Source organism: Cydia splendana, chromosome 17 (assembly GCF_910591565.1).
Source record: "Cydia splendana chromosome 17, ilCydSple1.2, whole genome shotgun sequence".
NCBI classification, from domain to species: Eukaryota; Metazoa; Arthropoda; class Insecta; order Lepidoptera; family Tortricidae; genus Cydia; species Cydia splendana.
In genome coordinates, this window is record NC_085976.1 from 14,644,606 (window position 1) to 14,670,844 (window position 26,239).

The following is a 26,239-nucleotide window of genomic DNA, read 5'->3' on the forward strand; positions in this document are numbered from 1 at the left end:
GGGCATCTGACTTGAAGAAGAATTTTGAGTGATGTCGTCAATGTATGGAAATTGTTCGAAAGTTTACATTTGAGATTGAATTTCTGTGTTGTCTTTGTGAGTAAAAATATAAATCGATAATAAATTGGTAGCTGAATTATCTAGCTTTCAGAATCATACAATAATTCAATTACTGTCAAAGACAAAATTGTTTTGCTTCTGTCTCAAACGGAACTCCATATTTTGATTTTTTGATACTTTTAGTGTCGATTTGTAGAGAATAACAGCAAATTAAAAATATAATGGCACAAAGAGTCGGTACACGGTTTCTTCGTGAACAAATTTACGTGTAATTTAATGCAATTATTAAACACTTATTGAACAAATTATGGTTACAAAGTGAGGTCTAAATCGAAAACGTCATATACCGGCCCCTTAAGCTTATTGCACAGCTAATTATAGGTGAACACCACTTGTGTAAACTTAAAGTTAAATTAACATTAAGAAAATATGAAACGGAAACATCGAGGTTCATACGCTAGTTCTGCAGTTGGGAAAATAATTAAAGTAACAATACAAGAATGAAGAAAAAAGCTAGATCAACACACCCTACTCGTAATAGACATTTTAACATTAATATTTGAAGTTCGCATCCATTCCACTGTGGCCATTTTGGGTTATCTTGCGCGTCTGGCAATAGTATGCCGTCGCGTCGCCCAAACCCGAACCGAATGTACGATACCAAACCGAAATAAATAGTAGTGTGTCTACATGAAATAACACAAATTAAAATGTTTCCATAGAAAATAATTTATTCTTAGAGTAATGTAGGTACCATATCGCTTGCGTCACACAGTTAGAGTTGTGCCATTCTCGAGAAAGTTCTCCGTTTTACGGCACAACTCTACACACAGTGGTCTCTATACCACGGGCTGCGGGCCGATTCCGGGCCGCCTGTGAATTTGGCCCGCGAAATTCGCAAGTTGCCGAATTGTTATACAATCCGGCCCGCGAAAATGAAGCAGGGAGCTGTGACAAGGGGGTCAAAAAGTTTGGAACACCTGGGCGCGTAGCCAACGTGCCAATCGTTAACGCTCCGTAGCGTATCGTAGTCATCTCTATATCACTCTTCCCCACTAGTGCGACAGTGAGAGTTGAGTGTTAACGATTGCACATTGGTTACGCACCCTGGAAAGTTATCAAACTACAAGACGGTTGTTTTATCTTATCATTATCGCAGGTGTCGCAATGCAAGTGGTTCCTGTGCTCGTTCAACCGGCCGAACCTGGCCTACCGCATCCTCGAGAAGAAACCCAAGAACGTGAACCAGGACATCGCCAACATCATCAAGGAGAAGTTCTTCCGGTAACTGGCATTAGCTGACATACATGCACATCACACATTTTGCATTGAAAACTGTTACCTTACTAATGTACGATTTATATCGAACGGTTGTGCCATTAGTATAGGGTTGCCATAAGTGTAGGGATACCAAGCTGCAAACGGGGACGTATGGCAACCCTTGAGCAAATCTGAGCATTGACGGGGACAATTTGCTTAATGGCGGGGACACCGGCACACCAAGCTTCCAACGGGGACATGTCCCGGTTTAAGGGGACGTATGGCAACCCTTTAGTAGCGGCCGGCGCGGCGCTTACACTTAGGGCCTGTTTACACATTGATTAGTGTTTAGTGCGGGTCCAAACATTTGCTATTAAACGCAATAAGCATGACATTTAATTACTGCATAGAAGGTTCAAATTCCTTTGGCACGTACTCTAGCCGTTGAATATCAATTGTTTAGTTTATTACCCTCCCAAAATGATTAATTGATTTCAGCAACCATACACTACTGACTCGTATTATGGCCTTTTGGTGTGACCACGCACTAGACACGTGCTTAATTTCAATGTTAAACCTTAACACTAACGTAATAAATCTGTAATTTGCAGTGACTCGGGCATAGTCTATTGCCTGTCGCGCAAAGAGTGCGAGACTCTATCCGGAGACCTTCGTAAAGTGGGCATTCAGGCTGCGCCTTACCACGCCGGTCTGCCAGATAAAAAGAGAGAACAGGTGCAAGCGGGATGGGTAGCTGACAAGTTTAAAGTGGTAAGTTTACATGAATGTGGACTTTATAGCAATATATATAAGACATATAATAAAGTTACTATCAGCCGAAAGTGGACATACAAGCCGCGCTTTACCACGATGGAATCTGGAATAGAAAAGAGAGCAAGTGCAAGCGGGATGGGAGGCTGATAACTATGAAGTGGTACGCGTTCACACAAATTTAGACTCTAAAGTAATGCATATAAGACTGAATCTTATAAGAGATACTCTTCTCTAATTTAGTATGAACTCTTATAAATATGTACCTACTAGAATCATATAGCTAACTCAGAGATTTTTCCTCAGATCTGCGCAACAATCGCTTTCGGAATGGGCGTTGACAAGGCGGACGTGCGCTACGTGATCCACCACAGCATGCCGAAATCAGTAGAGGGATATTACCAAGAGGCCGGTCGCGCGGGCCGCGACGGAGAGCTGGCTACGTGCCTACTGTACTATTCATACTGTGACGTGGCGCGGTATCGCAGACTGCTAGACAGTGAGTTACTTTGTGTTTATTATCCTCTAACGGCAGTATTAGACAGACCTGTGCCATGTTTATCAAAAGCTTGTAACTTGTAATACAAGCGGAAGTCCCTTTTTGACAGCTTTTGTTAGACAGGGCACTGGTCGCGTCAAACCGTCTCACATGTTTGACAGCGTTTGGACAGGTCCGGTTTCCCTCATGAGAGGAGATCGGTGTCCAGTAGTGGGACGTATTTAAACGGAGATTATTTTGCCTGATTAGTGACGAATCGCGAGGGTGTTGTTCTGTTTCCTGACTTCGTCTCAGGAAATCACGTGCTGACTAACGACTTTTCGTAGCTTTTGTAATTTTAATTATGGAATATCTCGTTATCATGTAATAATGATGTGTACTGCCAACAGTGGAACGCAACACTACACCGGAGGCGAAGCGCGTCCACATCGAGAATCTACTGCGAATGGTGGAAGTCTGCGAGAGCGTCACGGAGTGCCGACGCGCGCAAGTATGTATCACTAAAGAGAAGAGAAATTACTCTTGCCTATAAGCGCCACTTCAGCGCACTTGTACCATCCCATTAACCCGTTATTAAGCGGTTAACCAGCAACCCAGTGTCAAATTGTACTGGTAACCACGGTAAGTCCCCAGGTTTAACGTGTTAACCCGGGTTAGTGGGATGGTGCAAGTGGCCCTAAGTGATATTGTCGGACCAAGCGAAACTGAGGTGGTCCTACGACGAACAACTACTGAACTATTTACATAATACTTTGGAGGAGTTAGTCTTGTTTCCACTTTTGTGGACATCTCTTATTGGCTATGTTTTCTGTTCACTATTCTATGTAATACTTTTGTATATTGCTGTTGATGCCCCGAATAAATAAAATGATTTAAAAAAACATAGATAAATAAAAAAGTAGATTCCTCGGAGCAAATGCAGGACGCAACGCTGGTGTAACATAACTTACAAATACCTGAGAATGAGAATGACGTATTCATTGTACAGTCTAGTGTAAAAATATGGGTGTAGACAACTTACCAAAAAATATGTCCCGTAGTTCCTAATTCGTTAACATAACAGTTATGGGACATAAAGATAAAGATAAAATTTATTTCGTTGAAAAATATCCAAAAATTAAAACAGTCCTAATACGCTTAAATAGTTACTTAAATATTTTTGAGATGATTTGTACACCCATATTATTACACTTGACTGTACCATCGCCCACACTGTTAACTGTACATCGGTGGACATCATTTTGTAATAAGGTCCACCGGTGTACAGTTATGAGTGTTGCTGTTTGTACAGTCGACGTCAAAGATATGTTTACATTTTTCGCCTAATTAGTAAGGTGCAAAAGTCATATCTTTGACGTCGACTGTACTACGAAAGTTTATCACTTGTATTTTGCTGTCATTATGACTCAGGATAGTTTATATTTAAAAACTTAGTTGTCAGTAATGTCCGAACATAAACAGGTGCTGGGATATTTGGGTGAGCGCTTCAGCCGCGCCGAGTGCGCCGCGTACAAAGCGGCCGCCTGCGACAACTGTCTACAGGCTGCTGATTATAAGGTTCGTTTTACTATTACACCTATAATATCCGCAAACTAAACTGACGACCGGGGATCGCCACATCTATACAATAGAATCGATAAAAAAGAAATTCGTAACAACATTTCACTTGCAAAAAAGTAGTATCTAAATGGCTAGAATACCTTAATGATGAAAACGTTGAGGGACTCGTATATTCATCATAACTTCATACACACACCACACACAAATCATGCAATCTCCACTTTTGTTATTTTTAAGCTTCTAAAATCTCTTAACACTTAAATTTGTTCATTTATTTTTGTTAACTAACTAACACGACGGAAGAGCAGGATCTCCTGCCACAGGTAATGTCTATACCTACTAAGAGATCTTAACCTTTATAAATTAACCTGTATTGTTAAACAGAAATAAACATTTTTCATTTTTCAGAACTTATAGATTTTCAAATGTTTACTTATTTTCAGCCTGTCGACGTAACAGAAGAGTGCAAGCTCATCGTGCGTGGCATCCGCGACGCCACCGCAGGCCGCGCTTCGTTTACATTACTGCACATCGCGGATGCGCTTCGAGGGTCTATGCAGCAGAGGATACAGTCCTTGCACAAGAGCCCGATGCATGGACGGTGAGTGTAGAACAGACTTAATGCAAATTTCTAATAAATGGTTACTAATTTTAGTTGTGCATTTTTGTGTTATAACGGGAATTATCTGTTGGTTTTAATTAAATAGATACGTAAATTGTAAAACAGTACTCATGTTTACTAAAATTACCTGTAATTGTACTGTACGAGTGTGTTTTGACACATTGCCTTAGAGCATTTAATAACTGGAGTGACCATTAAGAGCTTACACCTCTGCCGAAAAACCTGCACAATTGTGCAAACTTTTGTATGAACTGACATGGCTATTACCGGTAATAAACAAAATAGTAGAAAAAGTTGTAACAGAACAGGTAAACAACTTTTTAGAGCATCATAGTGTACTTTCAAGGGTCCAGCATGGTTTCAGGAGAGGTCGGAGCACCACCACTGCCTTGAATGAGTTTTCAAATTATGTAAATAGCTATCTCGGCGACGGACAATAGGTCATGGTCGTATTTATTGATTTCAAAAAAGCATTCGACACGCTGGACCACGAACAGCTGCTGCAGGCCATGGACGAATACATAATAGTTCTTTACTTCTAGATGACAGGACAACCTATTAGAAATCTAGAGTCAAGCGTGAGTCGGACTTAAGAAAAAAAACGCGGTTGGGCTGTTTTAGGGACACAGCCGTAATGGTTTACGTGAAACTCGGTGTGGACAGCTTTTGCGAAGGCCGAAGGCCGAGCTACGCGTAGGGCCGAAGGCCCGAAGCATCCCCCAGTAGCTTTTTGAAACGCACGGCCGAAGGCCGAGTTGCGGGAGGTTAGTGTTCAAACACAGAACAATTATAGTACAAGTGTCTGAATGCGAAGGTCGAAGGCCCGGAGCCTCCGACATGTGCATGCTTCCTACAAAGGAGATCGTCGATTTTGTTCTATCTTTTGTTAAGCGATTGGGCCCGATACCTATAGATTACTGGAACATAATAAACATATAAGAAGTAGTGTCCGACCGAAACATGTTTTTTTGCCGAAACCGAAACCGAAACCGAATGTTCGGCGTTGGCTCTAGTTTCGGCCGAAACCGAAACCGAAACCGAACCTTTTGTAGATTTGTTAAAATCGTTGAAAAAATGTCATAAAACCGCTTTTACACATATATTATGGGGCTGTCAACACCCAATGTCCTTGAAATTGATGTTACTTAAGCAGTTTTTTAAGAAAATTACTAGAGTTAGACCAAGATAATTCTGCAACGATTTTGATAACACACGCAGTCAGTGCAAGTGTTATTTTAAACGTCAAAACTTCTATTAAATTATGACGGATAAATAACATTTGCACTAGTTGCACTGCTATCAAAATCATTGTAGAATTTTCTTGGTCTAACTCTATTCATTTAACAGTCAAGCTAACATGTAGATATAGGGCCAACACAAAAAACCAACCATGAACGCGAGCGCAGCGAGCGCGAAATTTTTTGTTGACAAATATCGCAAGGGCGGGTACCGATCTTCAACTGGGCTAATAGTCCGAAGCTCCCCAGTGAGGCGAACTTTCATGCGAAGTTAAAGCCGTGCTTCAGGCTTCAGGATAAGTAGTTGAGCACAGACTCCAACCAATGTCCATTGTATTAAAAAGCGAGACCGCAGGCCGAGCATGGCGCAGCGAGGCTAAATGCTAAGCTGATGTAGAGGACATGTGGAACACAAACCAATGGTAAATTGAGGTAAAAAGTGAGGCTAAGGTCGAGCATTCGTATGATAAACTGTACTGGGGACACTTTTAAGAGTTTTTTCTTCGTTTTAATCAATTGTCAGCTGTTCAGCCTCGCAAAATATAAACTATTGCGAAAATCAACTTTGCGGCACTAGTTGAGCGTAGCCTTTAGCCTCGTTTAAAATTTACCATTAGAGGTATGTAGGAAAATGTCTGAATAAGTGAGTGAATAAGAGCGAAAAAGACATCGTTCGACTCGGGCCGACCCGAGGATCTACCGTGAAAACCGAAATTCGCAAATTTTGGGGATTTTTCTCTTTTACTCAAATGAAGGCTCAATTAGAGTGAAAGAGAAAGATGCCCGCAATTTGCGAAATTCGATTTCGCAAATTGTGGTTATACCTAGCCCTGATACTGGGGGCCCCGACATGCTTAAAATCACCATTAAACTGTTCTAATGTCGTGAGGAAGCCGGACTAGTCCCGATAAGGCCTAGTTTATTCTCTGGGTTAGAATATCAGTCTGATGGCAGTCGCTTTCGTAAAAAACTAGTGCCTACGCCAATTCTTGGGATTAGTTGTCAATTAGACCCCAGGCTCCCATTCCCATTGCCACGGCTCGGCAAAAATTCCGGTATCACGCGAGGAAGATGATGAGTTTTCTTATTATTCTTTTGCCCAGGGCTCAGTAACATGCGACAGTGCTATCTCATTCACTCCGATACAATTAGACTTTCTTTGTCCGAAGTACCATTTCGTAAGTTTCGGCCCGGCCGAAAGGTTCGGCCGGTTTTTGGCCGAAACCTAAACTCCAGCCGAAACATGATTTTTTGGCCGAAACTGGCCGAAACCGAAACCGAACCTTCGGTCGGACACTAATAAGAAGTCTGCAATTAAGCGTGAGCCGGACTTAAGAATAAGAATTGCGGATAAGCTCTATCAGAGCCACAACCGCAATTGATTTACGTGAAACGTGGTGTGGACAGCTAGTGCGAAGGTCGAAGGCCGAGCTCTGCGTTAGGCCGAAGGCCTGAAGCATCCAAGAGAGGTGCGCCTCCACGCATGGTCGAAGGATGAGCTTTAGGAGGTTAGTGCTCAAACAGAACAAATAATTGGTTTAAGTACGAGTAGCTAAATGAGAAGGCTGAACTGCCGTATATCAGAGGGTCTACCGCGAACACCGAAGTTCGCAAATTGCGGGGATTTCTCTTTTACTTCAATGAAACCGTATATAATTAGAGTGACAGAGTGACATGCCAGCAATTTGCGAACTTCGAACAAAATTAAAGATAGCCAGCCGTGTGTGGAAAAATTGAATGAACAGTTGAATGTACTTATGAACTTCGCTATGCTCGCTCGTTCGAAAATGTGTGCAGCAAGGGTTCCGCTTGGGACGCGAGTTCGACTCGCACTTGACCGGTTTTTTTATAATCTGTTCCTTCTTGAGATAAGATTTATTTAATTTTAGATTAAGTTCAGTAAACATTATGGTCGTGAACTCTCTCATTATACAACATTTAAAAAGTTTTTAAATCGAAGGCAAGGAACTCAGGATTATAATAAAAACCGACCAGGAGCATGTCGGGCCATGCTCAGTGTAGGGTTCCGTAGTTACACGTTTGTCAAAATAGACTATAATGGTCTCAGGGGCCCCACAAACCAGTGGTTCCGTGAATACCTAAAGAACAGGACCCTGCGCACTATCATCAATGGGACGGCCGGAGACGAAGCCCGCGTCAGCCTCTGGGTGCCGACCGGCTCGGTTTACGGGCCCGTCGGCTATATCATGCACGTGAACAGCGTGTCGAATGTCATCAAAAACTGTAAAGTCGTTATGTACGCGGATGACATGTGCCTGTTGTTCGCCGGCAGATGTGTCACAGACATGGTGGACAAAGTGCAGGAGGACTTTGAGAATATAACCAGGTGGGCGCATGACAATGGAATAATTTTAAACATCAGTAAAACGAAATGTATGATTCTACACTCTCCATATAATAAAGTAGCGAAAACTATATTGCCTAACGATATTAACGTCATAGGACATTCATATCAATGTTTATATTTAAATAAATGTAATTGCACGTGTAATAAAATAGAATTAGTTAACGAATTTAGATATTTAGGACTTTTCATTGACAAGCACTTTAACTGGAAATTACACATTAATCAAGTATGCAACAAACTAACTTCTATACTGGGTCAGTTCTACCATTTAAATCGAATAGTTAATAGACGCACACTGCACATTGTCTACCATGCACTCGCTGACGCATTGATAAGCTATGGTCTCAGTTGCTATGGGCTTACCTTTAAATCGTATCTGGACACAATAAAGCAACTGCAGTTGAGATTAATTAAATATTTGGTTGATAAAAACACTAAACAAAGGCCTAGGTATAATTACGATCTACTTTTTTCAACATGTGGTATTCTTCCCGTGCAATGTAAGGTCGTATATTTGAAATATTTGAATGTTTTGTGTAGCTATTATAGTGAAGAATTTAAAGTAAAAAGAATAAGTAAACGTACTACTAGATCAACTAAAATAATTAAGCTATTGCAACCTTCAGTTAAAAATTACTACAGAAAAAGAACAAGAGAATATATTATTACAAAGATTTATAATGAATACCCACTATTGCTGGACGAAAATAAGTTAAGAATAGGCAGTTTGAAATTACAACTCAAAAAACTGTTACTAGATAAGTATAGATAAAACAAACGAATGCATTTAAAACTACATATAAACTAACGTACATAACATAATTATAATATAATTTTAATAATACAAACTTCTAAAAATTATGTAAATAAAGACTACTCACGCACCTGCGTGCACTAATGAACTGCATCCAATAATGAACCCTATTTTGACTTGAAATAGATCGTAATCGTAATAACAAATGGTGACAATACGTTTAGCGCGAGCCGTGCGGCGCAAGTACTTACCGAACGACAGTAGGTACGTATTGCGTCGAAAATAACATCCTGCCGCAGAAACAGTCGGGTTTTAGAAAATCACGTGGCACAACAACAGCTTTACCAGATGTAGTCGATGACATTTTGGGTGCCCGAGACAATGGAGAAAATGTAATTCTTGTATTGTTGGATTTGACACTGCCTTTGACACTTTAAACACTTCACTGCTACTGTCTAAGTTAGCCTTTTATGGAGTAGACACACGATCTCTTAGATGGTTTGAGAGCTACCTCACAGGACGTACTCAATGTGTTGAGATACGTGATGTATATGGTGTGACATCTGCCTCTAACCCTTTAATTGTTTCACGGGGCGTTCCGCAAGGCTCTATTTTGGGACCACTTCTGTTTATTTTATATAGTGCAGATGTTATAAATAATGTAAATTATTGTAATTATCACTTATACGCCGACGATATGTAATTGTATATTTCATGTATGCCAAATGAAACTGACTCTGCAGTTGACAAATTAAATTCAGATTTAAAGCGCATTGCAAATTGGTGTAAATCAAATAATCTCGTTTTAAACGCAAATAAATCTAAATTAATGATGTTCGGTTCAAGTAAGCGACTAAGTGACCTAGAGACTTACGTGCCACAGGTAGTTATAATGGGTGATATGCTTGAACGTGTTTACGTCGCTCGTAACTTAGGCCTTATTATGGATGATAAATTGCGTTTTGAAGAGCACGTCACGGAACTAGTCCGAAATTGTTTTTACAGGCTCACAGTGTTATATCGAGTTCGTGACTTTATTAGTGTTGACTTGCGAATAAATCTCTGTGATTCACTCATTCTATCTAAGTTGGCTTATGCTGATGCTGTCTACGGTGGCTGCCTGCTGGCGCGTACTTCTAAATTGGTACAACGTATACAAAATGCTTGCGCTCGATATTGCTTTTATGTACCAAGCCGCTCCCATATCACTCCATTTCTAAACCGAAATAAATTATTGAATATGTCGGCCAGGCGAACGTTACACTTCTCTTTGTTAATTTTTGGAATCATGCATACAAAAAAACCATCATATTTATTTAATAAGATACAATTCTCTGCGCGTGAAGTGCGGGGCGCTCAACGGCTTGTTGGCCCAAAGTACAGTACGTCTGCTTTTCGTGGCAGCTTTCGATATGCCGCCACGAAGTGTTGGAATAATCTGCCACCACCTATAAGAAATTGTACTTCGACAGCAACTTTTAAAAGTAAGATTAAAAAGTATTTAATTGATCTTCAAACTTCCAACACATGAGCTGACGTACGGTGCCAGATGCTATTATTATAATTTCTTTAAGTTTAATTGTTTCAAGTTTACAAACAAGTATGTTCACCTACTCTTTAATTGTTTAAAGCACATATTACTTATATAGGTACTGTTTTTGTCTATTAATAGTTTAAACTCACTTTCCCATATGTTAGCTTGGTTTTATTCTGTTTTATTGTTTTAATTTTTTTTTTTTTTGTGTTTTTCCTGGTTGCCCTGAAAACCAGCGCCATGTCGAAGTATCTTAGTCATCGGCATATGCTGAGTGGCATCCATTTTGGTGTTAGAATATATTAGAATAAGATGTATTATAGGTTAAGTTTTATGTTTTACACCAAATAAAGTATTTCTTTCTTTCTTTCTTTCTTAAATAGGGTGTATTACAGGCTGGCAGGCAGTTGTGTGCTGTTGATATTTGTTATATGATACCTATTACCTACCTAAGTACTGTTGTTGTTTTTAGTTTAGTTGAGCGCATCGCCAACTAACTGTTTTACAGTTTGGCGAAACTTTAATTATAGGTGTACTGTACTTTGTGTTCTGTTAAATAAATTTAAAAAAAAAATTGTACGTTACGTACAAATCATGTAGAAATAGCAATACATTTGACGTCCCCTCCCCCGCAGTATTCGGCAGACGGTTTCGTAAAGAAAATGACAGCGATGACATCTCCAATTACTAAATGCTCTAAGCACACTGCAATATTTATTTATCAATCAAAATTCAATTATAAATTTAAAACTTCAAGGTTGGTCAAACGTAGCCATAAGTAACCCTACTTAAACCAGACATACTTAAAGCTAATCAGTGTTTACATGGCGAATGATCAGTAAACTTTACTCATCATTTGCCATTTCCCCTTCTCACGTATCCCTTCCTTCATATGGCGACCGCGACTGCCGACTTGCCGTAGGCTACAAGATCGTACGTAATGCCTCCCTTGTTTACAGATGCAAGTCATGGCAGCGCGGCGACCCGCTCCGCCTGCTGCGGCAGATGGTGGTGCGCTCACTGCTGGCCGAGAAACTGGTGGTCAACAATGACATTGCCAGCGCCTACGTCGTTCTGGGACCCGCTGTTGATAAGTACGTACTCCTGATTCGTTTTTATATCCTAGAGTACCAACTGCCCGCGACTCCATGACTTCGTCTGCGTGACATGATGATGATGATTAAGAAAAACTATCCTATGTCCTGCCCCGAGCCTTTAAGGACTATCTCCATACCAAAGTTTATCTAAATCGGTTCAGCCGTTTAAGCGTGAAGAGGTAACAGACATGCCGACAGACAAAGCCCAGTGCAGTCGCAAATAAAATTAAAATAATGTTGTCCCAATTTACGAAACCATGTTTTTTAGGTTAATGTCTGGCAACGTTCGTGTGGTGTTCCCTATGAAGGTGGAGAAGAAACCCAAACTGACGGTGACCACCGCCGCGCCCGCCGCCAAGGCCGACACGCCAATCAACGCGCTCATCAAGAGGATCGAGGAGAGATGCTACGCGGACCTCGTCGAGGCATGCCGGTATGTGTGTCGGCGGCCGATCGTAAAGTTCTTGTGTCATTGGTTTAATGTGATGGTAGTACCAATAACAATAGATGGGCGAAGGGCAAACTGTCCAGAAATAGAAGTCCCGCGTAGCGGCGCTCCGTCAAATCCTGAGACAATGATTTTCACATTTTCATGTAGCTTTGCCACTCGAATACATCTTCAATTATATTTTTTTAAATCCCACTAGAGTCGCTGCGTTTAGAATTTACTCTCGTACCATACTTAAGTCTTGTTCTTCATTTAAAATGTGATTGACACTTAATTATTTTATTCTCAACCGGACGCTCATTGTATTTATTGAATCCCAGGGAAATGGCTGAAGCCCGGGGCACATCTCTAATAGCAGTAATGCCGCTGGCCGGCTTAAAGGCCATGTCCACACGGCTACCCGAGTCGCCGGACGACATGCTGTCTCTACCTCACGTCACCCGCGCCAACTACGACAAGTATGGCGCAGAGCTACTCAAGATTACATCTGCCTACGCCGTGGAGAAGATGGGTAAGTGTTTGTCTACACTACATATTTGTAAATTGCAGAAAATGCTAAAAAAATGCTAATTAGGGTTCCGAACCTCAAAAGGAAAAAACGCGGAACCCTTATAGGATCACTCGTGCGATTGTCTGTCTATCCGTCTGTCACATCACAGCCTATTTTCTCGGAAACTGCTGGACCAATTAAGTTGAAATTTGGTACACATATGTAAATTAGTGACCCAAAGACGGACATGTAACCTAAACAAATGAATTTTAAACATGGGGGCCACTTTTGGGGGGTAAATGACAAATTTAAAAAATAATGTTTTACAATCTATATCATGTTACATATCGAATGAAAGAGCTCATTTTGACAATTTCAAATATATTTTTTTTATAATTTTAAAATAAATAGGTTAGAAGTTATTTAAGAAAATAGCCAAAAAATTACCATTCCTCCTAAGTCCTACTATAATACTCCATCTATCCAATTTCTTTGTCCAATGTGTATTGCGTCTCAAATTTTGCTCAATGAGAGGAGACGCAATGACATTTTGCACATCTGTATTGTACACGGTTTCCAGAGTTACCGGACATTATACATTTGGCCGGACTTGGTTGTACCTACATTGATCTTAACTTTTTTAGCTGCGAAACTTGCAGTTTTCACGTTGATGGCATTATTACTTGCTTCCAGGCCTTCTCATGCAATATCAAGACGAGCTAGAACAAGAGAAGCCCGCCGAGGATGACTTCGCTGACGGAACGGACTCGGAAACAGACTGGGGCAGCCTGGCCAAAGGAGCCAGCCATGATGCTAGCGCCTCCAGCACCAGGAGTAGAGGACGCGGAAGGAGCTTCACTAGAGGCGTTAAGAAGAGGTTAGTTCATATAATTAGTAGGTATATAGTACAGTATAGGGTGACGTGTCTTAGACTAATTGGAAGAAGAAGAGAAGGGCGGGCTGACTGTCGACGGAACAGACTTGGAAACAGACTGGGGCAGCCTGGCCAAAGGAGCCAGCCATGATGCTAGCGCCTCCAGCACCAGGAGTAGAGGACGCGGGAGGAGCTTCACTAGAGGCGTTAAGAAGAGGTTAGTTCATATAATTAGTATATAGGACAGTATAGGGTGACGTGTCTTAGACTAATAGGGTATTATACTGTATTTAAAATAAATTATTTTACACCATGCATGAAATAAAGCACCAGATAATTATTAGAAAAACACAGATAGGAGTTATTTTTAAACACAAGTTCTATTTAATAAATCGGATAGATATAAAAAGTAGGTGAGTTGACCGTGACGTCACGATGTAATGTTTCATATAAATTCCATATTAGCAAATCGTTTTGACAGTTCTAAAAAAGTAACTGATTTGACTAGTAGGAAAATACCCTATTGGAATAAGAAGAGAAGGGCTGGCTGACTGTCGACGGAATAGACTTGGAAACAGACTGGGGCAGCCTGGCCAAAGGAGCCAGCCATGATGCTAGCGCCTCTAGTACCAGGAGTAGAGGACGCGGGAGGAGCTTCACTAGGGGCAAAAAGAATAGATAGTATAGAGGGGTCCTGTCATTGTAACTTTTGTAGTCACTGTAAATTTACTGCCATCTATCGACACACGACTAAAACTCAAAATGAAAACGTATAAAGTTATCAAAAAATGTATATATATATGGATAAATTATTTTATTATTTTTATATCATTTTGATCCATGTTCATTCACTGATATCTATGTGTTAAAATTGTTAAATATGAAACGGTGTCGTCACGCCATCTAGCCGAGGATAGGCTAAAGGTGTGTGCGGCATCTATTCGAGAATGACTTTTACTTGAATTCCGAGGCACGTTTTTTTCTTAGACTTTATTCGTCTTATACGAAGTTACATAGGTCTTTGCTAGGGGTGTTAAGAAGAGGTTAGTTCATATAGTTAGTATATAGGACAGTATAGGGTGACGTGTCTTATACCTCATTTACATTCAGCCGAAGTGAGCAGGGAAGTGAGCAGGGAAGTGGGCAGGACGAGTGTGTAAACACGATACTTCTCATGCCACTGCCATTGCCACTCGCGCTGCCCGGCGCTCCCCAAAATGGCGGTTTTTTGTGCGGAAGTCAAAGGACCGGCAGCGCGAGCGGCAGTGCGTGTTCACATTCTGCTCCATCGCTCATTACTCGCCAAGCGCCTGGAGGAGAAAGAGGTGTGTTGTTCGTATTACAGGCCACACCCGGTATAGTCTGTGACGCGGCGAACTATTGCCAGATCTCAAAGGGAAGTTCTCTGTGTTATGCGGGAAGACGACGTCGAGTGGCAAAATGAAAAACATTTATATGTCAATTTGCATACTAAAAATGACAGATAGTCCTGCCTGAGGCGCGTACAAAGCGTAAACATATATAATTAACCACCATCGTCTACGACGAACTTTCTTTTTTTGTATTCGATATCTTTTTAAATATCGAACATAATTGCGTATCGCAAAAAGACACAGCGCGGCCGCTGTAATTATTTCGACGTCTGCCATTGCCGAAAGTTGATAGCGAAGTGAGTGGTAGGGCAGTATGTAAACACACACTCCTCTCGATCCTGCTGCAGCAGTATTTAGGGAATTATTGCCGGCAGCGCGAGGGGCAGCGGCAGGGGCTGAATGTAAATGAGGCATTAGACTAATTGGAATAAGAAGAGAAGGGCTGGCTGACTGTCGACGGAATAGACTTGGAAACAGACTGGGGCAGCCTGGCCAAAGGAGCCAGCCATGATGCTAGCGCCTCTAGTACCAGGAGTAGAGGACGCGGGAGGAACTTCACTAGAGGCGTTAAGAAGAGCTTAGTTCATATAATTAGTATATAGGACAGTATAGGGTGACGTGTCTTAGACTAATTGGAATAAGAAGAGAAGGGCTGGCTGACTGTCGACGGAATAGACTTGAAAACAGACTGGGGCAGCCTGGCCAAAAGAGCCAGCCATGATGCTAGCCCCTCCAGCACCAGGAGTAGAGGACGCGGGAGGAGCTTCACTAGGGGTGTTAAGAAGAGGTTAGTCCATCTAGTTTATAAGACAGTGTAGGGTTACGTATCAAGACTAATTGGAATAAGAAGAGTAGGGCTGACTGTCGACGGAACAGACTGGCAGCCTGGCCAAAGGAGCCAGCCATGATGCTAGCGCCTCCAGTACCAGGAGTAGAGGAGGCGGGAGGAGCTTCACTAGGGGTGTTAAGAAGAGGTTAGTTGTCAAGTTTATACGACAGTGTAGGGGTGACGTATCAGGATTAGCGGGAATAAGAGATGGCCCTAGAGAATTACTTCACCAAACCCGCTTAGCTACTTCTGCTGTTGACTGTATGTTATGTATTCTGTTTGCAGGTTTAAGAAGAAGCGAACCGCGTCCGCGGCCAAGACGAAGGCCGCGCGGGGCGCCTACGCGGCGCGCGGCCGGGGAGGCGCCGCCGGCAGCGCCGCCAAGCCCGCCCCGGCGTGGAAGTCTTCAGGTTAGCCCATTGTGCTCATTTACTAAAAACACTTTTAAATGGCAAGGTCAAAGGACCAAAAAAACATAAATCGATATATTTTGGTATGTCTTTCGCCCCAACTAGCAAAATCACGCTAACAACAGTCTCTAGACTACAATTTTGTCGCTCTTATATTGATTTTATATCATCGTATAAGCCCGGGTTTGGGCACAAAGCATAAGCGTATTTATTTTAATATCGTTCTAATATCAGTCTAATTGAATGTTGTTTGCATTCACAGTAATCTTTTTCAAAACTATATTAAGCTGGTTTAGGCTAATATCGCTTTTACGTAAGTATCTTGTAAGCCTACATAGGCTTATATTGGTCGAACGTAAGTATCTTGTAAGCCTACATAGGCTTATATTGGTCGAACGTTAGAATCTTGTAAGCCTAAATAAGCTTATTTTGGTTTGAAACATTCTATTTGTGAAGTATAAATATACGGGTGAAATTAACTGCAACGTGACAAAAACATATTAGTGTAAGTGTTTATCAAACTTTTTATGAATTATGTTTAAATATAATAACGTGCTGTTTATCATCGTCTGTTTATGTTTCAGGGTAAGTATTCACATGGGAAAATATTATTTATTGTAAAGTAGACCATGTTTTACACTTCAAACTTCATGCGCCTACTCAAATATGGTATTTGAATATTTTTATAATTATTTTATTTCTTTATTTTGTATTGATAGTCAGCCATTGATGTAGGTGTATTTTTCAAGCGCACTATTAGAGTATTTTAAGCATTCTGAATACAAATGATGTGGCCATGTTGAATAAATTACGGTTCCTTGCTTTACTTATACTAACAATAGTGTTCCCAAAAACGATTTAAGATCAAACCATCTTATATTGATCTTCTCTTTTGTGATATAAGTGTCTTGATCTTATATCACTCTAATATCTTACTAAAGTGCTGCTGTTGATCTTATTATAGCTTTAGTAAGATCAGAAAAGTACGTACTTACAGTGTTCTTATGCTATGTTGATATTAGTCTTACATTCTTACAATAGCATTTAGAAATCTAATATAAAATCAAATGAACTAAGAGAATGAGGATATAAGACCAGGTACTCTCAAGTTCAATGAGACTTCGTAAATGTTGTTGTAAGAGCAAGAGGCTTATAATAGTATTATGCTATGTTGATATTAGTCTTACATTCTTATAATAGCATTTAGAAAGTCTAATATAAGATCAAATGAACTAAGAGAATGTGGATATAAGACCAGGTACTCTCAAGTTCAATGAGACTTCGTAAATGTTGTTGTAAGAGCAAGAGGCTTATAATAGTATTATGCTATGTTGATATTAGTCTTACATTCTTATAATAGCATTTATAAAGTCTAATATAAGATCAAATGAACTTAGAGAATGTGGATATAAGACCACGTACTCTCAAGTTCAATGAGACTTCGTAAATGTTGTTGTAAGAGGAAGAGGCTTATAATAGTATTATGCTATGTTGATATTAGCCTTACATTCTTATAATAGCATTAGAAAGTCTAATATAAGATCAAATGAACTTAGAGAATGTGGATATAAGACCACGTACTCTCAAGTTCAATGAGACTTCGTAAATGTTGTTGTAAGAGCAAGAGGCTTATAATAGTATTATGCTATGTTGATATTAGCCTTACATTCTTATAATAGCATTAAGAAAGTCTATTATAAGATCAAATGAACTTAGAGAATGTGGATATAAGACCAGGTACTCTCAAGTTCAATGAGACTTAGTAAATGTTATTGTAAGAGCGAGAGGCTTATAATGGTATTATAAAATGCTCTTATATACATATATAAGACTAGGTAAGAAGACTAAACTTACTAAAGTGCGTATTAGCTTGTCTAAGACTAATATAAGAGCGATGATAAGTTCAAAACAAAAATAAGAGCGCTATAAGCTCACTACTCTTATAAAGTGCGCAATCTGATACTTTTTTGCTAGTTGGGGCGTTATTCATTTGAAATAATACAATTAAAATGTAGCTGAATCCGTGCTATACCCCTCAATGGTTCGGGCACGTTCGACTCCGAACAGCAATTAAAGTAGTCGTGAGTATAAACAATATTAAAAACACTAAATACATTTTGTAATATTTTTAACATACTTAACATTTTTTTTGTCGATACTTACCGTTCCATTTCTAAAGTCTACAATGTTTATTAAATAAATTGCGTATTTGTGACAGCGGGCAACAAGCTCGGCAGCATGCCGATGCCGCGCGCCAACACCGTGCTCAACACGAGACCCGGCGTCTTCAACCCCTCCAAGCTCAACCTGCTTTAGACGCCAATCTGGACTTTATGTGCACCAAATACGGCTCACAATTGGTTGAACTTTACTCAAGACAAGACCAGACCTTTTGCCCCTTCATACTCGACGTGCTACAAACGCCAATTTTAGCCTTATGCGCAACACACACAATCAATGACAAATTAACAATCGGATGAGATACTGTGTGTAAAGTGAAAATCGACCTTATGTGCATCGTCTAGGATTGACAGTCGAATAAAGATACCATCTGTATATCAAACTTAACTAACAGATGAAGGAGCCGCTATTTGCTCTACTGTGAAACAATTGCGAAAACCTACCTTATGCTGACTGACTAAAGCTCAAGATGAAGTTGTACGTTCAACTTACAGTAGACCACAAACTCGTCACTAAGGTTAATATCATGAAATCAGCGTGACACGTTGGAATGTGCCTTATTTATTACGAATTAAGGACTTAAATTACATTCTTTTGCGTTTCTTACTTGGACCTAAAACATGTTTAGACTGCAGTCTATATTTCTAAACGTCAAAGTTGTCACTGCCAAATATTTTTCTTTGCTTTGGTTTAAAGTTGACAATTCAATGAATTACCTATTACTTTTAAAATGTCAATATAGATAGCAAAATTACTTAAATCAGCACAAAAAATAAAACAAATTACCTCATTTTAAATTGTCCAAAAGTAAGATTATAATCTTAAATAACTGCAGGCAGTTTTAGACCCTGTCTCGTACTAAGACTTGTATTCTATCGTGCTAAACCGAAAGACATCTGATTATAGTGGTTTCATAATTTTATTGCCATTTTTGATTTAGGACGGTAGAATATCGTTATCAATATCAATAGCCCAATATTGACTTATTTTTAATTCTGTTCTTAAAGTAATGTTTTTGTCCACCGATGATAACTCAAAATGCCAGTGTTATTAGTTTTAAGTATGATCGAATAAAATATTTTTAAATTATTTATATGTAAATCTTTTATTTTAAGAGCAACTAATGTAAGCAATGTTTCCTCTTGCTTGCGAACCGTCGCCGCACCCGGTTGCGGTGCAAGTATGACATAAAGTTCTGTAGACCTATGTACATTGTACATCCTTAATCGGTTTTTACTTAACTAAGGCCCACTTGCACCATTCCACTAACCCGGGGTTAACCGGTTAAACCTGGAGTTACCATGGTTACCCAGTACAATTTGACACTGGATTAACGATTTACCCGCTTAACCCCGGGTTAGTGTGATGGTGCAAGTGGGCCTAAGTTTTCTATTTACAACATCCATCCATATCGAGTCCACCGATCTACAATGATTGGCCGTGGTTACTTTTGCACGTGAACGATGACCTTCATGCCCTCCCCGCTCTGCGCGAGCTGCAAAGCGCGTTGCGTGTCGGCCAGCGGCACGTGGTGCGTTATGAACTTCTTCAGGTCGATGGCGCCGCTTGACACTGCTGATATGGCGGCCGGGTATCTGCAACCGAAATACAATCATTCCTATGCTACAGTACTAATGTTCAGTGTATTCGTTTTCCACCGTTATCTCGTCGTACAGGTAATGCCGTACCTATGGCTATATTCGCCTTGACCTGTTCACTACGTGCTACGCTGGTAGCCGATATCGCGTAACTACGAACAGAGAACCCTCCTAGCGATTCGCTCGCAGTGTGTTACAGATGTAGTGCATAATTATTTTTCATCGTATTTTCACGGAAACGTACGAACGTGTCTTGCTATTTCAGTCAGACTTAGTACAAAAAGTACTGAGGTTGACTGAAGTAGCACGTTTCCGAGAAAATACGAAGGAAAACAATTATTCACTACATCTGTATAGGTATCTGCATACCTACTACATAACCAGCGAATCTGGTCATGTTAACTTAAGAACAAGAAAGCGCTCAGATTCCATTCATTAGCAAGGGATGAGTAGTCTTTCTCGCGATTGTACAGCATACTAGTGCTAGAGTCGCCTGCATAACGTTTCTGTTTATATATGTGTGATGTATTTATTTACGTATTAGCGATCCGGTAGGAGCCGCGTATATCCACTTCTCTCAACATGGTGTTACAGAGCGGCACTTCGACGGTGGCTCCGCCGATACCCACTATCAGAACCACGCCGCCCGTCGCCGTCACCTTTTAAAACAAAACAATGTTAGGTTAATGGACTTTCCTAAAAAACAAAGCTATGTCTCCAATTTATATTCGAAATTTAATGTTTTTCTTGTTAGAACAACTCTCTTACAAGAGAAGGCTTGGAATACTTCAATCACCAGACATAATCCTTTACTTCAATGTGTATTTTATTTACCTACGCATACGAAAATAGTCTCTTTAGAATAGCGTTTCCTGTGACGGAGAGAAAAGCGCATGTGTTAACGTTGGTACTTGCGACAAATACTTAAACTCTTAAACGCTTGTGCATCAGGAAATCCCATTTCTGTAACATTACCAATCCCGACGTTGGTTCTGTGCGAGACAACCAAAATTCCTACTCCAAAACCGGGTATTGTAGTAGGAATTTTCTTTCCTTTTACATTACCGGCACATGACGTTGGTTTTGTCCAAGGAAAAAAAATCCTTTTACAAAACCCGGTTTTGAAGTAGGAATAATTTGTCCTCCCCCAGTGCTGGTTATGTACGGAGAACAAGTGGATAAAGTCTCACCAGCATAGCAGCTCTCGTGGCAGAAGGGAAGGCACACGCGTCGATACTGACGTCAGGACGGCCGCCAAGCAACTCTTCTATTTTATCAGCTGTTTGCTGGTCGGAAAAGGAGTTTTCCACCAGTAGAGTGTGGTCCGCGGCCAGTGCTTTCGCCACTTCCAGCCTTTTTGGGGTCACATCTGAAATAGCCGCTGGGTTATTAACTATAAGTTAACAGTAGGCTAACAGATTATTAGTGTCTCTACAGGATTGACAGAGAGAATCATAGGTAGGTATTTTACGCCATTTATCATCCGGAAGAAAGGGATGAGTATAAATGTTTTGTCACTACCGTTGCAGCCACTGACACAAATGGCCAGTCAGACTAGAGAATACTATTAAGAACGGAATTTCTAGTAGTAGGTATATAAATATATGTAGGTCTAGGTATTAGGTCCTTACCTATGAAATTGGCGTTTTTGTTCATAGATATAAGTCTGATCCTAGTTTTTTTTTTTTTTACAAAAGTACATACACAATTACAATAAAACTACAGTGCACTCAATAAACAACGATTTTACATACAATTAATTGTTATTTTTTATTGTTAAGTGTTCAGAATTAAGCCTTGAAAATAGGTCTTTTCATGTGCTGTCGGTTCGAGTATTAAAATTACTTATATTTTTCTAATGGTACCAATTTTCAAGAAATGGAGATATTGAAAACATACCTTAAAGGTGTCAAAAATTACTGGAAAAATTTTGTTTGGTTTGAATTAGCCATCAAAAAAATATCCGCAAAATTAATTGTATGGAAATTCGTGTTTCGTTGAAATTCTCCGAACAAAACGCCAATTTCATAGGTAATGACCTAATATAATGGTACCTATGCAAGTTGTTAATATTTTTTTACCTACAAGACCTCAAGACATCAGAAGATAAAATGGAGCATGCTACGGTTAGATGGCGATCGACAGAACCACAATAATCATTCACTAACCGGTCATGAGAATCTTGGTGGCCCCCATTGCTCGTGCGGCCATAGCACACAGTAAGCCAACAGGTCCAGAGCCGAAGATGGCGAGGCGCTGCCCGAGCTGGATACCGGCGCGATTGCACGCGTGGATGGCGATCGCTAGCGGCTGCACTGCGGCGCCTTCTTCCATCGACAGGTTTGAGGGCATCCTGTTAGAAAATGTGGTAATAAAACCTTGATGAACCTATCAGAGGCGTTAATCTTACGAGCAGGCAAGCCGACGATTAACTATCGTCATTTCCAAAGTTCCGTAGTTCATCTGTGAGGGTATTAAAGGAGTCAGCAACACACTGCTTTTTTGACGGTATTAGTTAGGTACATACATGCGAGGATTGAAACAGCATGATGTCGGTAGCGGTCCTGATCAAAACTCAATTATCAGCTATCGCTGGCTCATCGGTCTGCAATTTCACGTTCGTAAGTACCATCGCCTGGCTTATTATAAAGACATGATGATTTGATCACGTATAAGTAACTTCAAATGTCTTACTTGTGACAGTAATCCGGAATATGCTTGTAGTAGGTCGCCAAATTGCCATCAGCGCCTAGCGACGAACAGTAGCGCTGATCAGGACAAAGGTTGTAGCGGCCCGTACGGCATAACGTGCAAGCACGACAGGGCTGCGTCGGTTCGATGGCCACTCTGTCTCCTACACGCAGGTCCCGCACGTTAGCTCCCACCTACAATCATAACTCATCAGTTCAATAGATAACAAGACAAGCAAGTTTATTATAGAGATTATGGCTCGCACGTCACAGTACCTTCTACAAGCGTGGCATATGGCTGCCCACGTTCGCGCGCGCCTATCATCAGACTAGGTAGATAGCTTAATACTTCCTATATCTAAGGTAGGTACACAGCGGCTAGCGAAGAACGAACCTATTGTAGGTTGTAGGTATTAGTAGCACAGTACGTGAATACAGTAAAATATTACATTATCGTATCTACCTTGGCCACGACACCTGCTCCCTCGTGGCCGATGACTATAGGCTCCGTGAGCACGTCCCAGCCGCACTTGCCCGTGGACCACAGCTTCACATCGGAGCCGCATACGCCCACACACTCCATCTTTATCAGCACCTCTGTAATTACAATTATCTTCAATGTTTATACATAAAATATAGCCTAAGCAAATTAGAAAAATCTGCGGAAATAATTCGTGTAGTTTTGAAAATTGGTACAGGTATACCTTGTGGTGTCCAGATAAACATACTAAAAGTCCTCGAGGGTAGGGGGTGTGCTGGGGGTGTAGAGGGGGGTTGAAGGTACCTTTTTTCATATTTTTGCTCATATCTCGAATATTTGTACGAATAGCATTATAATTACTTCGGACAAAAGTTTTAACATAAAATTTACTACAAATATTGTTATGTTCATTTTTACTCTACAATCAATACTTTAGGAGCTACACGCTGTTAAATTTAAATAAGTGATAAAAAATAGACGATTTAAGAAAACGTCTTTTTTTGTAATTGTTCAACATAAATAAAAAAATTGTTAAAATATTTTTTTAGGGTGGCTGCCATACATTAAAGTGGGGATGAATTTTTTTTTTGCTTCCACCCTGTAGCGTGGGGTGTCGTTGGATAGGTCTTTTAAAACGAATAAGGGTCTTTAAGAACCATTTTTTGATCAACTTCATATTTTCGGAAATAATCGATTAGAAAGAAAAAAAGTTGTGTTTTCCACTTTAGTTCCCCTAACATTTGAACCATGGGTCAAAAAAATATGAAAAAAATCGTGAAAACATAACTTAGTAAAGACTTTCAAGGAAAAATATAGCGAACCTAATCGGTCTAGCAGTTTTTGAGTTTTTGCAAATAGTCTATTTTGACGGATGGATAACTACGGAACCCTACACTGAGCATGGCCCGACATGCTGTTGGCCGGTTTTTTTATATTTTATCAACAGGTTTCTTAGCTTGCTTATTCTAAACTATTTTTTTTATTTATGATGTACAATTACGAAAAAACGACGTTTTCTTAAACCGTCTATTTTTTATCTCTTATTTAACTTTAACAGCCTGTAGCTCCTAAAGTATTGATCGCAGAGTAAAAATAAAAATAACCAAATTTGTAGTAAATTTTATGTTAAAACTTTTGTTCGAAGTAATTAAAATGCTATTCGTACAGATATTCGAGATATGAGCAAAAATATGAAAAAGGTACCTTCAACCCCCCTCTACACCCCCAGCACACCCCCTACCCTCGAGGACTTTTAGTATGTTTATCTGGACCCCACAAGGTATGCCTGTACCAATTTTCAAAACTACACGAATTATTTCCGCAGCTTGCCCAAATTCGGCTTAATTTGACGTGGCTAATATTTGTTATTAGAAGTTCCAGGCCACTATCGGAGATAAAAAAAATCTCATTAATATTTTTGTAAGAATAGAGAAGATTTTTTTTTACGTTAGGTAACTTTTAGGTATGCTCCAACCAACCAAAATGTAGTAGGAATAATTGCCCTTGACAATCTTAGTTATATATGGACTCTCCAATTCTGTAATTAAATAATAAAATTGCTAACAGTATTTTTCCAGTATTTACAGAGGATATAGGGGATTTTTGAAAATATTTGAATGCAATGCAAGTATAGACTGAGTCGCCCCCGTACCGCGCAGGCGAGGACTCATTTTTTTAAGCGGACGGTCTATAATTTTATTTTGCTTGTGTCCAAAATCGATCGCGTGTTTCAATTAGGTACGAACAGATTTGGTTACATTTTATAATTTACGAATTTTATTATTATTATCCACGTTCGTTCCTGTGGACTTACCATTATCATTGATCTCCGGCATTGGCCATTTTTCCTGCAAAAGTAAAATAAGAGCCATTATAATATAAGACAGCACAAACAAGTACCTACAACAATCTATGCACATTTGCACAATTCTTAATTCTAGGGCATATTGCATAATAAAATACCCCTGAATAAATAGGCCCCTGGTATTTGATTGTGTAATTGGTCCTTATTATTTATTAACCTAAGTGTATTTAATAAATGCAAAGATATATATAACTCTTATAAATGTAAGTATTTATACTACTATATAATCCTGAAAAAAAAAACAATTAAACATTCGTCGTCTCTGGCAGAAGGGGGCCCCCGCTCCGAGTCGTTCCTGGTGCAAAGGCTGTCCTTGGTAATCCATCAGCGTGAAAATGCTGCATGCATCGTGGGCACCTTCTCATAGGAGCCGGCGGGAAGCGGTTTGTTCGTGTAAATTTTTAGTTTGAATTTTTTTATTGTAATTTTTATACTATACATATTAAAATATTAGTACTTACAATCCTAACATCATTGGGTCCATGTAGAATGGCTGCGTAGTTAGCTTCACTCATGGCTACACGGTGGTCCATATCAAACAAACAACGTCGAGAAGTCGCATTTATTATATTGAACTGATAAAACAGTTCGTATCTCACTGCAATGTAAACAATACCTAATTCCACGCAATCTGTTATGATCTTTGTTAGAGTTCCGTTAGTACTAACAGAGAATAAAATATGTTTATTTTATACTAGCGACCCGCCCCGGCTTCACACGGGTAAACCTTAACAAATTATACACCTAAACCTTTCTCAAGAATCACTCTATTCATCTTAGGTGAAAACCGCATGAAAACCCGTTCTGTAGTTTTTGAGTTTATCGCGAACATACATACACACAAACAGACAGACGCGGCGGGGGACTGTTTTTTAACCGTCTTCCAAATCTCAAAGAAGGAGGTTATCAATTCGGTTGTATGTATTTTTTTATTATTTTTTTATTTTTTATGTTTGTTACCGGATCGATTTTGAAAATAATTTTTTTGATTGTATGTATATATATGCATACAGATTGGTCCCGTTTTTGTCAAAACCCAGTTCTGATGATGGGATCCATGAGAAATCGAGGGAACTCCTCAAATCTTAAAGGCATACATATAGTGATTTTTGTGTTTTTATCAACAAATGAAGCATATTCATTCAAAAACGTGACATTTGATGAAGTGGAACTGCTGATGATGATCAGAATGGAACTCTTCAACGACGCATAGTTCACGTTTGGCGATTTGTCCTCTT

General features: G+C 39.9%; 2 protein-coding genes across 2 annotated transcripts; one reads left to right on the forward strand and one right to left on the reverse strand.

Annotated features, from left to right (window-relative positions):
* The first annotated feature begins 560 nt into the window (after positions 1-560).
* On the forward strand, positions 561-19,350 carry LOC134799019 (recQ-like DNA helicase Blm). The gene is made up of 13 exons (XM_063771442.1): positions 561-594; positions 1,176-1,344; positions 1,932-2,091; positions 2,398-2,590; positions 2,980-3,080; positions 4,052-4,147; positions 4,594-4,751; positions 11,626-11,760; positions 12,032-12,196; positions 12,532-12,722; positions 13,395-13,578; positions 16,063-16,187; positions 18,406-19,350. Exons 1-13 carry the CDS (start codon positions 561-563, stop codon positions 18,501-18,503), a joined length of 1,809 nt encoding a protein of 602 aa, XP_063627512.1. The 3' UTR covers positions 18,504-19,350.
* Positions 19,351-19,704: 354 nt separating this feature from the next.
* LOC134798576 (sorbitol dehydrogenase-like) lies at positions 19,705-25,568 on the reverse strand. Its single transcript, XM_063770948.1, has 8 exons — positions 25,463-25,568; positions 24,951-24,984; positions 23,120-23,253; positions 22,661-22,851; positions 22,135-22,319; positions 21,157-21,335; positions 20,504-20,625; positions 19,705-19,963 (listed from the first exon to the last, which is right to left on the reverse strand). The coding sequence occupies exons 1-8, from the start codon at positions 25,532-25,534 to the stop codon at positions 19,813-19,815; spliced, it is 1,068 nt and encodes a 355-aa protein (XP_063627018.1). The 5' UTR covers positions 25,535-25,568; the 3' UTR covers positions 19,705-19,812.
* Between the last annotated feature and the right edge of the window lie 671 nt (positions 25,569-26,239).